Consider the following 13,214-nt stretch of genomic DNA (forward strand, 5'->3'; position numbering starts at 1 on the left):
TTTTTGATGGATCTGACAACTTCAAGTTGACACTTGCAGGCATGTTAGATACACACTTGCCCAGTTACCGTGTAGCTGAAGAGGCACTTAGCAGCTGCCTCCATTAGGCTTTACATTTCTGTTGTCTTTGAAGCGTGTTCATACTCCCTCACTTGCTCAAAATTAAAGTAAGTTCTAAGTATTTTCCTGAGATGAGAGGTGTGGTGATGTTACAAGAACGTTTCCTATTGTAATGCTTCTGTATCACAAAAGGCTGGAATAAATAGTTGTAATGCAAAGACAGTCTTTCGTAAGAACTACAGCCTTACATTTAAACACTTAGTTTAAACTTAAGCCACCACCAAATCACTTTCTTCTCGAAGTTCTGTTGCTTTGGGTGAACTTTTTTAGGTGTCAGTGGAAAATGATTGGCGGGAGGAGTGGTGGTGGTGTTTGTTGCTTTTTTAAATACAGAAGTTAAAATTTAATTGATATTTAGACAACTTGCACAGGAGCTGTGTGATACAAGAAGTAATTACCTGTAACTTGGTGATTAACGGGACTCTGCATTTGTGTTCTCCTAATAGTATGCAGGTAGTCTATTCAGATACATGGGGTTTTTTTTCTGTGGCAGCCTTGGACTTCTAACACCTCATGCCTTCCTTTACAGGGCACAAAACTATGGATAATAATGGAATATTTGGGTGGAGGGTCAGCTTTGGATCTTGTAAGTATATGATTTTTTTGCATTATAAGTACTAGTGAACCTTGTTTCATTGTGCTTTCATATCTGTTTATATATAATCTAGTCCCTGGAGGCAACTGCTAATCACATCACTGCTACATTGTAATGCTCCAAAAAGTGTGAATTTGAATGATAATTCTGTTATATTGAATTGATGCTGATTTTTTTGTTTTTACTGTTTGTCCCTAAGCATTAGGAAGCATCCATTTGTTCTCAGTCAAATGTAAGGCAATTTTTTTTTCTTAGTATGAGGAGAAGTACTGTTCTTGCCATATGTGGTGGGTTTTGGGTTTTATGTTGGCAGCCCCTCCCATATCTCCGCCCCCTGGTAGAATTCATTACACTCGAATAAAAAAATGTTTCCTTTGGGATTGGGTCTCAGGAATGAATGAAGTGTGTGCCCACAGAGTACGGTTAGTTTTAACTGGTTAAAAGGTGTTGGATTTTCCATTTTCGGGTATTTTCAGTTAAGCATGAAAGTGCCTTTTACTTAAGATAGTGCAGCATTCATGAGGGATGTAGCTTAGAGAGTACAAGAGCACAGTTCACTGTATGGATGTGGTTTCCCCATACTTTCAGTACAGCTCTGCCTCAGCTGTAAAGCGTAGAGGCCCACCCTTTCCTGTAAGATAATACAACTCAGTCTTTGTTTGTGTGATTGTGAAGGAAACATGTCATGTCTTCAGTATTACAGAATGGTGTGTTCATTACATATTTGCTAACAGTGGTCCTGTCTGCAAGAGCTGAAGTATGTGCTTCGCTTCACAAATTGAGTTAAACTTCTTAATGAAATTACATCGCATCAACTCAGCTACAGGAATGTAAAAGCATAGTAATTACGTGTAGCATGTAGTACTTTGTAGCTCTGGAACTTGGTCTTTTTGAGAAATGAGCTGTGACATATGTACTCTTAACACTTGAATAATTGTGGAGTTGTCAGAAATTGTGAAATAGCCTTTACTAGTGACATTGAAACCACTGAAGAATAAAACTTTAAGTTTTGCCACATTTACCTCACTTTGCCATACCATAATTTCATGGTGTTCTCTGTTTCAGTGCTGTGTTGATATTTTTTTATAGCAGAATCACCCACCTTAATTGCTTCTGTTTTATTTACATAGCTTTCTAATGTGCAAAGCTTACCCTTATTCCATACTAGCAACTTTATAGTAGCACATTATGTTCTTGATGCAAAAGCAAGCATGGTATCAAAAATGCTGGAACAAGAAAAAAGAATGCATCATAAATTTTAAACCCCACAGTCAATAGACTAATTTATTTCGAAATAAACTGAATTTCTTCATTTGCTTAATCTAAAGTGCAAAATTCAGTCTGAAGTGTTTGCTGTCTGTAAGAAACTATAACTTTATGTTAAGCTTTTCACGTGCGTTGCGTGCTGAGGGGAGTGCATACTGTATGCAGTAGGAAAGTACCAGCATTTTCAATGTATTATCAATAGAGGACATGTAAAGATGATCATTCCATTGGCACCTGTTTCTGATAGAATGTTGACATACTTTATTAAATATTCTGTTAATTCTGTTAGTTCTTTAAAAAAATCTTTCAAGTTTAAGATTTAATTAAATCAATAACAAGGCAAAAATTAGATACAAGACTAAAATTATTTTAATGTGTCTTTTTTCTAAAGCTGCGTGCTGGCCCGTTTGACGAGTTCCAGATTGCTACCATGCTAAAGGAAATCTTGAAAGGTCTTGACTACCTACACTCAGAGAAGAAAATTCACAGGGATATAAAAGGTGCATAACATTTTAAATGTTACTTTGTTAAAGCCTTTAAAAATCATAAGAGCAGTATTCTAATTGAGATACTATGTTTTTCCCTTGTGGCAGCTGCCAATGTCTTGTTATCAGAGCAAGGTGATGTTAAGCTTGCTGATTTTGGAGTTGCTGGGCAGCTGACAGACACGCAAATTAAGAGGAATACCTTTGTTGGAACTCCATTTTGGATGGCACCTGAAGTTATTCAGCAGTCAGCGTATGATTCAAAAGTAAGTATGAAAGTAGAATACCTTTTCTGTGTATCTGCAGATCCAACAGAAATGCCTTTGATTTTTGTGGTTTTAGCTCTATTAGTATGGAGAAAAAAAAGTGGATTTCAAATAATAAAATTAAAGGTACAATTGAATTGTTCTTACACAGTAGTTATATGTCACTGTACTCGCATGCAAGACACATGCAAATCACTAAGTAAAATGATACTTTCTAGTCAAGATTCTTTCAGAGAAACTCCCTGGATGCTTTCAGTGTTGTGGGTTAGTTGGTTGGTTTGTTTTTAATTTCAATTCAATGTTTTGCATTTAATTCAAACAGTGGTAAAGTTTTCACAAATTAGAATGCCATCAAAACTTATCAGCTTATTTAAAGCCAAGATGGTGGCTGAAATGTTACTCTTTCCTCAGATTTTTAGAAACAGCTCTGGATATAATTTCTTCAGTGGTATTTCTGAGGACCTGTGTAATGCTGAAGGTTTTAGCATAGGTGACTGATCCTGAGGAGCAAAAAAATTTACTTGATGGGTAGCTGTGGTAGCATTACAGTACCTTGTACATTTCTTTGTCATGGGAGCTGTTGATGGATGACCGATTGCAAAGGAGAGCTTCCTTATGTGAACTAACAGTAGAAAAGCAGACCTCTGCCATGTTGTTCTGATGGTTGGGAACTGCTGCTAGAAGTGACAATAAGAGGGAACAGTCCCCTCTTCTCCCGTGTGTATACCTACAAGATGACCTATGTATGGCTAGTGAAATGGCAGTGTATTTTGCTGGCATTGGGTTTTCTACACCCTGTGGATGCAACTTTAGATAGCAAGAAATCTAAAAATCTTGGTATACGCAAAGTAATACTTTCATACAATTTTTTTCTCAACTGTAACTGTTCTTGTGATGTGCACATAAAGAAAAGACTGTTGAATATCTGAGATGTCTTGAAGATATTCACACTTCAGGAGACTTTCCCAAGATCCTTCAGACTTGATGGCATTTTTGTACATGTCACAAGGGTTCTTGCTGATAAGAAAGACGTATGTTGTAGTTCTCATGTTTAGGGTTTCAGTGGTGCAACTGTAACGTGCTCCCCAGGGCATTTTGGAAAAGGGCTCTACCCTGCTTTGAAAATGCGTGTAGTCCGGTTGAATTGAGAATAATTTGTCTCTGCTTGCCCTGTGTATAAATCAGCTGTATCACCCCTCATTTATGTTCTCCCAGCAACCTAATCTTCTGCCTTCCATATCGCCTCAATATGTTGTGAGAGCAGTGCCCTCTCCCTTTTCTTTCTATGCCAAAAGGCTGGTGGGAAAGCACAGAAGATGCAAGCCTTTGATAGGACAGAAGAAGGGTTTTGGACAGGATACACGTCAATTTCTAGACTAATACTGACGCGTATTTTGGCACCTGGACTGAATTCTAACCTTTCTCCTTCTGTCCCTACTTCAAAATGACAGAAAATAAAAAATAAATTCATACATCTTCGCAGTGGTAGAGATTTACAAGCCCTATCTCTTCTTTCAAGACATTTTGCTCCAACATGTAGTTGTTGGTTATGATATTTCAGTAATAAACAGTGAACTAGTTTAATTCTTCAATATTAAGTGCAGGTATTTTAGTTCTTGTGAATAGGAAAGGAATATTGGAGAGTTGCAAACTGTAACTCTTGTTTACTCTATGGGCAACTTCAATTTGTGACTTCTGTGCCAAGCGTAGTCAATCATTGCCAGCCACTTTTTAATGTGAAGCATCTTTAGTGACCTTAATAGCTATTGTAGCTCATCTAAGAAGATGCAAGTAGTGTATATTTCACTTGGGAAAAATCTCTAAATTGGGAAATAATTTTATAGTTCATAAGGTATTTTGGTAGAAAGACAGAATTTTTTATAATGCTTACCTTTAGCTAAAATAAATACCACTTCATTATTCTTCAAAAACTTACACTGTGAACTTGGTATTTCAGGTCTAACTAGTTGATCATCTTCTAGCTAAATTCATCAAGCAGGCTGTTAGGAAAGAAATGATCACCTGCTGGATTTCATTCAGCTTTCTGCTTTGTTCCTTTAGAGTGAGGTTTCTAAAAAGGTTGGATACCTCAGTGCATCTACAGTTTTAAAAAGTACCGTCGGCATGCAGTTTTTCTACCCAGACAAAAATCTGAATTGGGCATAGGAAATTAGTGGCAATGTGTAATTCATTATGTAGAAAAAAATCAGAGGGAGATTAACGTTTCTGAAGGTTTTTCCAAAAGCATGTGCATTTAGGTGCGTTTGCTGACAGTGTTGCAACAGCAAGTGTGCAATAAAAGTGATGTTGTAGATGTTTGTCTTTAAAGACTAAGTCAGCCAGGCCTTTGGGAATTATAGCCTTCAAGTATTAGAAAGGAATCTTTGTGCATTGTCTACTTAGAGCAAAAATAATTTTATAGATAGATGAAGTATATGTGAAGATTTCAGTTATTAAATGCTTAGTCACAATATTTTGAACTAAATTTTGAACTAAAAGTAACTTTTCCCTTCTCAGGCTGACATCTGGTCATTGGGAATCACTGCTATTGAACTAGCCAAAGGGGAGCCTCCCAACTCTGATATGCATCCGATGAGAGTTCTATTTCTCATACCGAAAAACAATCCTCCGACGTTATTAGGAGAATTCAGTAAACCTTTTAAAGAATTCATTGATGCGTGTCTGAATAAGGACCCAACATTTGTGAGTAGAGAGATATATGTGTGTGTGTGTGTGTATATATAGACGTTTTGGTTTTGTTTTCTACTCTCTCATGCTTGTGAAGTATTTTGCTGGTGTAGCATGTCATAGTTGAAATAATTTTAGAGAGTGTACTTTCCACTGTAAACGGTAGTGGTGCTTTTTAATAGCTGTGTCTCCATCCTGGTGTCTTTTGTTTAAAATACTGAAGGGAGGAGGGAGAATGCTGAAAGAAATTATGGTGGCAGGGACAGCTTCCTAAAATGCACTCAAACCTAGGATAATGTCAGAAGAGAAACTTTAACAGAGGAGAGAATCTTTTTTTTTTTTTTTTTCTTTCTTTTTTTTTTTTTTTTCCCCCCTCCGGCAGAACTTTTTCTGCCTGTCTGAATTCTGCTTACAAGGAAACGTTGCATTGGACAATTTTGATTAGTCATTTTCCTGGGTGTGTACCTTCTAGCATAGAAGGATAAGGAGTATAGTCTGTGTGGGACTTGATCATATTTTTAGAGTGCTTGTAAATGTGGATTACTGGTTTTCTTGACTTCCTGTTTCAGTAATTTCCTGATGCTTTATGAGTTAGCTTTAGGAGTCAGTTGTCTTACTAAATCTCCCTTATTAACATTTAAAATCATGAAATGTTAGCATAACTTTAAATATTTAAAGTGTTTCTTTCAGCGTCCCACTGCAAAAGAACTTCTGAAGCACAAATTCATTATGAAAAATGCCAAGAAGACTTCATATCTGACAGAACTGATTGATAGGTTTAAGAGATGGAAAGCAGAGGGACATAGTAGTGATGAAAGTGATTCCGATGGTTCAGATTCGTAAGTTTCTTTTCAGTTTAGTCTCCTTTTGGCTTTTCTTTTTTCTTTTTTAAATAATGTTACTGAAGTAGGTTTGTTGCAGTTTCTCTTTGTAATTAACACCTCTTCTGTACATCTGTCTCTGTTCCGTATGTTTTTCATTGGCTTCTTTCAAGAAAACCCCTTTATGACCCTAAAGTCTAATACATAAGTTGTGCGCTCATTATCTCTTTAAGCTTTCTCTCTCTGAACTCAATTTCAGTTCTGTTTAAGTTCTGTGTATTGCCTAGTCTGAGGCTAGTGGTTGTACCAAAACCAATGAATCACAATTAGAAACATTGCAGAGCAAGGGTGAGGTGTGTGAAGAAGTTTGTACAATGCCTGTGGAACATACATTCTGTAAGTCTCTTGCGTTTCTGGCTATCAGGTAACTTTAAATGGGATGCCATGGGAGAAGGTAGGCTTTATGTGTAGATAACATCTTCTCTTTGCTTTGATGGTATTTCAGTTTATTCAGCCTTTCAAGTTGTTTTTCTTTAAAGTTCAGTTAATGCTTCGATACCCAGTTTCCTTATTTTAAGGAATGTGGAACTAATCCATAGAGATTTATAATGTATTTGGGTTACCTATGCTTGCCGAGTGTTATGTTGTGGCTAGTATTATGTACATCGTATCCCTTTCCTTCAGGGAGTCCAGTAACAAAGAAAATAACTCTCATCCTGAGTGGAGCTTTACAACAGTTCGAAAGAAGCCAGATGCAAAGAAGCTACAGAATGGGACGGTATGTGCAGTCTGAAGAGTTCTTTCTAAGTGCTGGTTTTGAAGCCAGTTTAAGGAAGATAGTGGTAAACTTAGCAATTACTCACTTTTCATAAGAAGTAACTATATTTTTGTAGTTCAAGAGATGATGCTTGTTAGTGATACTTCCTATGCCCATGTCAGCCTTCAGTGCGAAATACACTGCATACTAATAGATCAGTATCTGTTCATAGAGATGTGAATTTTCAAGACGTGTGTAATGTTAGAGAGGAAAAACTGAACTGTTTTTCTGATGATATATGATATTGTTTCAGATATGTCATCAGGCATCTGTTTCCATATCACATAGTGTTTGATATATTGGGCCTTGATTGGTTTTGTAACATATTTCAAGTGCTTTGTTGAATTTAACTGAACTTCCAAAATCACGTGCTGTGTTAAATTCACTGTATATGTTGTATAGGAATATGCTAATGTAATCCTTATTTGTTAACTTTCAGGATCAGGATCTTGTTAAAACCCTGAGTTGTTTAACTATGATAATCACGCCTGTGTTTGCTGAGGTAAGCCTTTTGACTTAAAAAACTTCTTGGAAAATATTACCCAATGCCTGATAACTTTTATAAGTTTTATCTGTTTTGGTTTGCTACCCAGCTCAAACAGCAGGACACAAATAATGCTAGCAGAAAGAAAGCAATTGAGGAACTTGAGAAAAGCATCAATGTGGCAGAAGCAACGTGTCCAGGGATCACAGATAAAATGGTGAAGAAACTTATGGAGAAATTTCAGAAGTAAGTTCAGGAATTTTTTTGTATTCATTGTTTTAAAAAAAATAAATTAAAAGAAAAATTTTATAGTAAGAACTTATGCACAGGCAAGGCTAGCTGACACTGAACAGCCTATGTTGGGTAAATCTGAGTGCTTTAGCGTTAAGTGAAATATCTTCTGTGCCCCGGGCTTTTAAACTTTGAGCTTTGGTAGTTAGAAGTAACACTTCTGTTTGAGACTAAAACTAATGGTAACAATTACTGTATCTGTTTGGTCTAGTGCTGCAATTTTACTGTAGTTGTTATACCTTGCTTCCTTTAATTTAGCCTGCTATTTTGTTGTAAGCATATTTGTAGCCAGTAAGGGAGCAGGACGATCGTTTAACTTCTCTTTGTAGCGATTTTTTTTATTTTTTTTTTTTAGAATGTCACTTCTGATGGGGTTTTATTCCTATAAACTGTTGAGATGAAGGCATATATGAGTTTAATGATGCAAACAGTTATGTGCTGTTAGCCAAGCTGAAACAATATAATTAACAAAATTCTTACTTGCATTTTTTTATCCATAGATTTTCTGTTAATGACTCATCCTAAGAAACTTCACATAATTGACTGCTGTTTCGTATGGACCCAGTGAAACCCACCAAAACTACTTCAAGCTTGGCAGTGCTTAGCTCATGAGCTCCTTGTGCCTTTTGGATCTTTGCAACATATTGATGGTGATTGAGGATTTGAAAGAACCTACTCAACTATTTTGTGGCAGTGCACATGGTTTTATATTTTCAGGAAATTATTTTGTAAAGAACAACTTTTAATATTGTAGTTTCACCTGTTTAATCTGATAAATGTTGAGGTGCAGTTTTGCTTTTAGAAATAACCATTACTTTAGTTAATAGAAAGTGCAAGTACAGTATGTTTTGATGCTATTTTGTTCCTGTACATGGGGATGTACAGGTCTTTTGTATTCATGAGTTAAACTTTTGTAAATCACTAACAAGCTTCAGAGAAAATAGCTTTCTCACAAGCGTATTCAAAACATGTAATGTAGTGGCAAGGGTATTGCTGTAGCACCTGCTTCAACCAGCATATAGTTATCGTGCCCTGAAAAACCTGCAACAGTATCTATTATAATTCTAAATTGGTACAGTATTTTAGGCAGCTCTATGATTAAATATATTTGAGAGCAATATGTCAATAGTTTGCAGGTGATATGTAGCAACAGGTGTATCCTGATGTACAGTATATGTATTACCTTTTAGAACAGGTTTTGAAGTAGTAATTCAATCTTATATCATCATGGTAGGAAAATTTAGAGCAATACAGTTGAGGGGGTGGGGCTTTTGGCAATAATGGACAATACCTGAAGTCCAGTTTAACTTAATTTAATTTTTTTCCTCTGAGTATACATGCCTGGGTGGAAGGGAGCCAGAGAAGCCGAGCGTCACATGATACATACCTCACAAGCAGGTATAAGTGTAACACCAGCGTTCTGTGTGGTGGTGTTGTTTCTCCTGTAAGATATTTATACACATTTTTGTTCTTAAGTACGTTAAATACAGTACATCAGCATAATTTGTTTATAATTTTCTGAAAGTGTATTTTAAATATGTATTTACCAGTTAATATGCAAATAACGGAGTTATAGATATTCTTTCACAAAAAGGTAGTACTGTGCAGTACGGAGTGATTTTTTTTTTTTTTTTTTCATAAGAAGTAGGTAAGACTATAAAGTTGCTTTCAGTTATATATTTATGGTACTGCTAGTTGGGTAATATCTTCTCTTTTGGGGTTTTTTTTTCCCTTTTTCAACCCAGTATGTATATTATGCTGAAGTTTTGAACTGGGATTGTTTTTCAATACTTAGTTGTGGAACTGTTGGTGTAAATTTATTTTTGATAAAAGCTGGGTGTGTTTATTTTATGGTTCAGACCTGCACATTTTGTTTTTGCACAAAAGTCATTTTAAAGAATCTGAAATATATCTGCCAAATACTGAAAAAGTAATGGTGTGCAAGTAAATACTGCATTTTTAGTCAAATGTTGCCATTACATCGTTTTTATATAAAGGACACTTGTGAGAGATGGTGGTTAGATATGCCAAGGACAATTATTTTCAATGGTGCCTACACTGTAAAAAAATTACTTTTAACTCCTTGTTTTAATTTTAAAAAAATGTTTCTGTTTAAAACTTTCATCTGCTATATAACTGAAATTCAATTAGAATTTATATCTGAGAAAAAAAGTCTGGAAATAGTTTTTGAAAACAATGTTATGGATTAAATAAATATTTTTATAAATGTAAAAGCAGCAAAAGTTGTAAATACAGTTGATCTGAAGCTTTACAAAATAACTGCATCACAGAAACAAATTGTAGTGTTCCTCTAGCTTCTGTAGTTGTTAGTCTTGTAAATCTGTTTATAGATGAAGCTTATTTCAGTGTTTTGGGGGGGGTTAAATGGTTTAAAAATAAATATTTAAGTTCTGTAAACTTTCATGAGCTTGTTCTGTTGTTCTGTTTTGGATTTTAGTAGCTGTGCAGAGGTGTGGATATGCCTCTTACAAACTTGTGTTCTACTTCAAGAAAGGTGTTCCTGGCACAGAGTCGCATGGTTGCTTTGAAAAAGTTTGGGCCCCCACCCCATGCTGTTCTTGTCTGGAGGACACCTACTAGTTGCTACGCCACAGGGAATGGATGGAGCAACCCCAGGGGTCAGTTTGATTCCATTCCTAAAGAGGAGCCTTCAGGATCTGTGTGCTCAGATGAACAGGCGTGGCTAGTGACAACATGGTAGAGGTGTCGGAACACTCTGATGTCATTGTGAACTTGTCATTGTGGAGGGGAGGTAGAAAAATGCCTGTGCCACAGTTACCTCGGCTTTCCCTTCAGCAGTCTCAGCCCAGATCTCATTTTAAAGAACTCCATCCAGATTTCTCAGAATTAAAAATGTTTTTACTTACATGTCGCTTCCCTTAAGGCATTCATTTTATGTGGGAGACCGAGGGGAGAGGTGATGGGAATTCCTCCCAATTTTGTAACTGGTGGCTCTATCCTGTTGACACAGGGTCTTTAATCTATGCAACTCTGTAAATGATTCTGGGTAGGTAGGGTTAGTGAATTAATTGGGAAATTGGAACTTGTCCTGTTTGTGATACGACTTCAACAAGTTGCTGAACCTATGGTGCCTCTTCTTTTCCGGTGAAATGGGTGGGATGTATACCTACCTCGTAGGACAGCGTGGGGAAAAACTCATCCGTGTGTGTATAATACAGCCTTTTTCTCTTGCAGCACAGTCCATTCAGGAAGTTTTTTTTATTGTACTGCATATGGTATTTCCGCACCTAAAATCTCTGTGCGTCATAACTATATATGACTATAACTCCTAAGAATGGCTATCTGTATTACTGGTTTCCAGAGAACAGTTGTCTTTTTTCCCCACCGTGTGTTAGTTATTGATGAACTGTGTAACTTAATCAGCAGTATTCTGTTGCTGGCAGATAGCTAACGGAAAGATATATCGAAATATTCATGCAGGCACCATCTTCTCGCTTGTTTGGTTCGCTAGGCTTCCCACTGTAGATTGAGAAGAATTGATACTGAAGTAGTCTTGTCAAAGTAGTCTGAATCGCAGAATAGAGAAATGTATTTGTTCTTGGGTAGGTGAGTCCTTTAGCAGTGTAACCATTCTTAAAACCCGTGGTCTCTGACTCCTGTAGTATGACTCCGTACAGTAAGCATGTAGTAACGTAACCACCTGTTCTTGCATTCAGTTGAATGTCTGTAGCTGAATAGGAGAGTACCTAGGTTCTTAATGTGTTTGCACAAAGTTTAGCAATTGTTAAAGGTCTGATTTTTATCACGCTGTTTTATGACTTAACACTGGAATAAAATTATTTTCTTTGCAAAGTTTTAGTGGTATGTATGTTGGCTTGTCTTATTTCACATTTTGCCAATAAATGTAGTAACACTTAATACAGAGATGAGGTGAATACACTGAAACCTGTCTTAGTGCTTCTCCAAACTGAAGTTCTTTGTATACTGTGTACATTTTGCTTCTTTTTGTATCCTAACGCGCGCACTTCTACCGAAACAGGTGCTGAACATCGTGCGTCTGAATCTTAAGATAAGATACATCACTTTCAGATAAAGCTAATGTGAACCTGTTACTTCAGTCTAAATGCACTAAGTAGCTTCGTGTTTTGACACTGTAATGCTGCTGTGCCCCCTTTCATAATCCTTGCTTGTGTAAGGGCCATGAAAGTTTACAGTTTCTGGGTACCTGTCTTTCACCCTCAGCAGACCAGGTCATTCCATGTCCTTTCTTCATCCTCGTTTTCTTCCCTAGTGAAACACAATAGATGTTCTTGCCTCTCCTGGGTGATTAAGACTGAGTGGGAACCATGGGGAAAAGGACTCACTCAAGGGTGCTTTCAGTTGTTCCTTGACATGTAAACCACTGCTTACTGCGATTGTTCCTCTATTTCAGCCGGTCCCAAGAAAGCCGGTTCATGCAGTGAATGAATCTAGCTTGGTGACATTAATTTCTGTCACTTACAAGCTGCTTTGTTCCTCTGCTGTTGTTGACCATCGTGTAGGATGTGCTAAGGCACAGTGCACACGCTGTGCTCTCTAGTCAATGGAAAAAACCCCAAAATAGTTCCTAAGTTCTTGTTTCTCCTTTTCAATATTGTTTTCCCAGTGTAGTCCTGAATGCCGGAGGTGGCAGCTCCTGGAGATCGGGTGGTGTGGCTGTATGCTGATCCCTGTTGGTGTGGGACTGTGTGTCTGTTCTGGGATATGCTCAAGGTAAAGCTGACCCGGGCCAGGCTTTGCCTGTGTCTCCACATGCTTTCAGGAGCTAACAGTGATTGTAAGTTTGCCTGTGTGCTGTAGGCGTGACCCGTAAGGGGCATTTCTCCGAGGGCTGTGTGCGCAGTCTGTATTTGATGCTGCTGGGTTTTTTAACCCTCTTACCAAATCATGCATGTAGACTGCCATGCTTAAATGCTGTAGTGAGTGGTGGTTCTTGCTCTTCCCAAGGTGCAGAGCTTTGGGAAGGGAAAGAAAGAATTCTTTATAACCAGAAAGGTTATCCCTTTTTTTAATGGAACGTGCCAGAGCAGCATGTGGGCTCCCTGTAGCTGACAGCTTCCTCAGCACAGGGTAACCAGGAGCAAAAGCAAACCTTACAGTGTGCTCTCTTGTTGATCTAATGCGTTTCTTTGGGCAGCTAACCAAGAATGTGGTTGTTTTCAGCAGCATTCAGGGATCTTGGTGAGTCTTTCCAGTTGCTGAGACAGTGAGGGCACAGAGGGAGCTGGCAAGCAGCTGTGTGAGAGGGAAGCCAGCCCAGCAGCTCCATGGAGCAGTGAGAGCTGCCGGGGAGCTGGGGGTGCAGGGAAAGGTGGGCTGGGGGGTCCAGGCTGCACAGGGCAGAAGGAGCAACCCAAAAC

At 37.7% G+C, this 13,214-nt stretch overlaps 1 protein-coding gene across 4 annotated transcripts in view; it reads left to right on the forward strand.

Moving 5' to 3' along the window:
* The window catches only part of STK26 (serine/threonine kinase 26), a 33,651-nt gene extending 21,984 nt beyond the window's left edge, over nt 1–11,667 (forward strand). Inside the window, exons 4-13 of one of the 4 annotated variants that reach the window (XR_005107477.1) lie at nt 650–706; nt 2,373–2,481; nt 2,575–2,732; nt 5,250–5,435; nt 6,099–6,259; nt 6,926–7,019; nt 7,498–7,560; nt 7,652–7,788; nt 8,334–9,231; nt 10,292–11,667. Coding sequence is in view for 2 of the 4 variants with exons in the window: in XM_037407978.1 (XP_037263875.1) it covers nt 650–706; nt 2,373–2,481; nt 2,575–2,732; nt 5,250–5,435; nt 6,099–6,259; nt 6,926–7,019; nt 7,498–7,560; nt 7,652–7,788; nt 8,334–8,358 (990 nt within the window). In the remaining 2 variants the exon portion in view is untranslated. Of the gene's footprint in view, nt 1–649; nt 707–2,372; nt 2,482–2,574; nt 2,733–5,249; nt 5,436–6,098; nt 6,260–6,925; nt 7,020–7,497; nt 7,561–7,651; nt 7,789–8,333; nt 10,258–10,291 lie in introns of those variants that run through there. The other 3 variants (XR_005107478.1, XM_037407978.1, XM_037407979.1) reach the window with 3 other exon arrangements.
* Nucleotides 11,668–13,214: the final 1,547 nt, after the last annotated feature.

Source organism: Falco rusticolus, chromosome 14, assembly GCF_015220075.1.
Source record: "Falco rusticolus isolate bFalRus1 chromosome 14, bFalRus1.pri, whole genome shotgun sequence".
In the NCBI taxonomy this organism is placed as follows: Eukaryota; Metazoa; Chordata; class Aves; order Falconiformes; family Falconidae; genus Falco; species Falco rusticolus.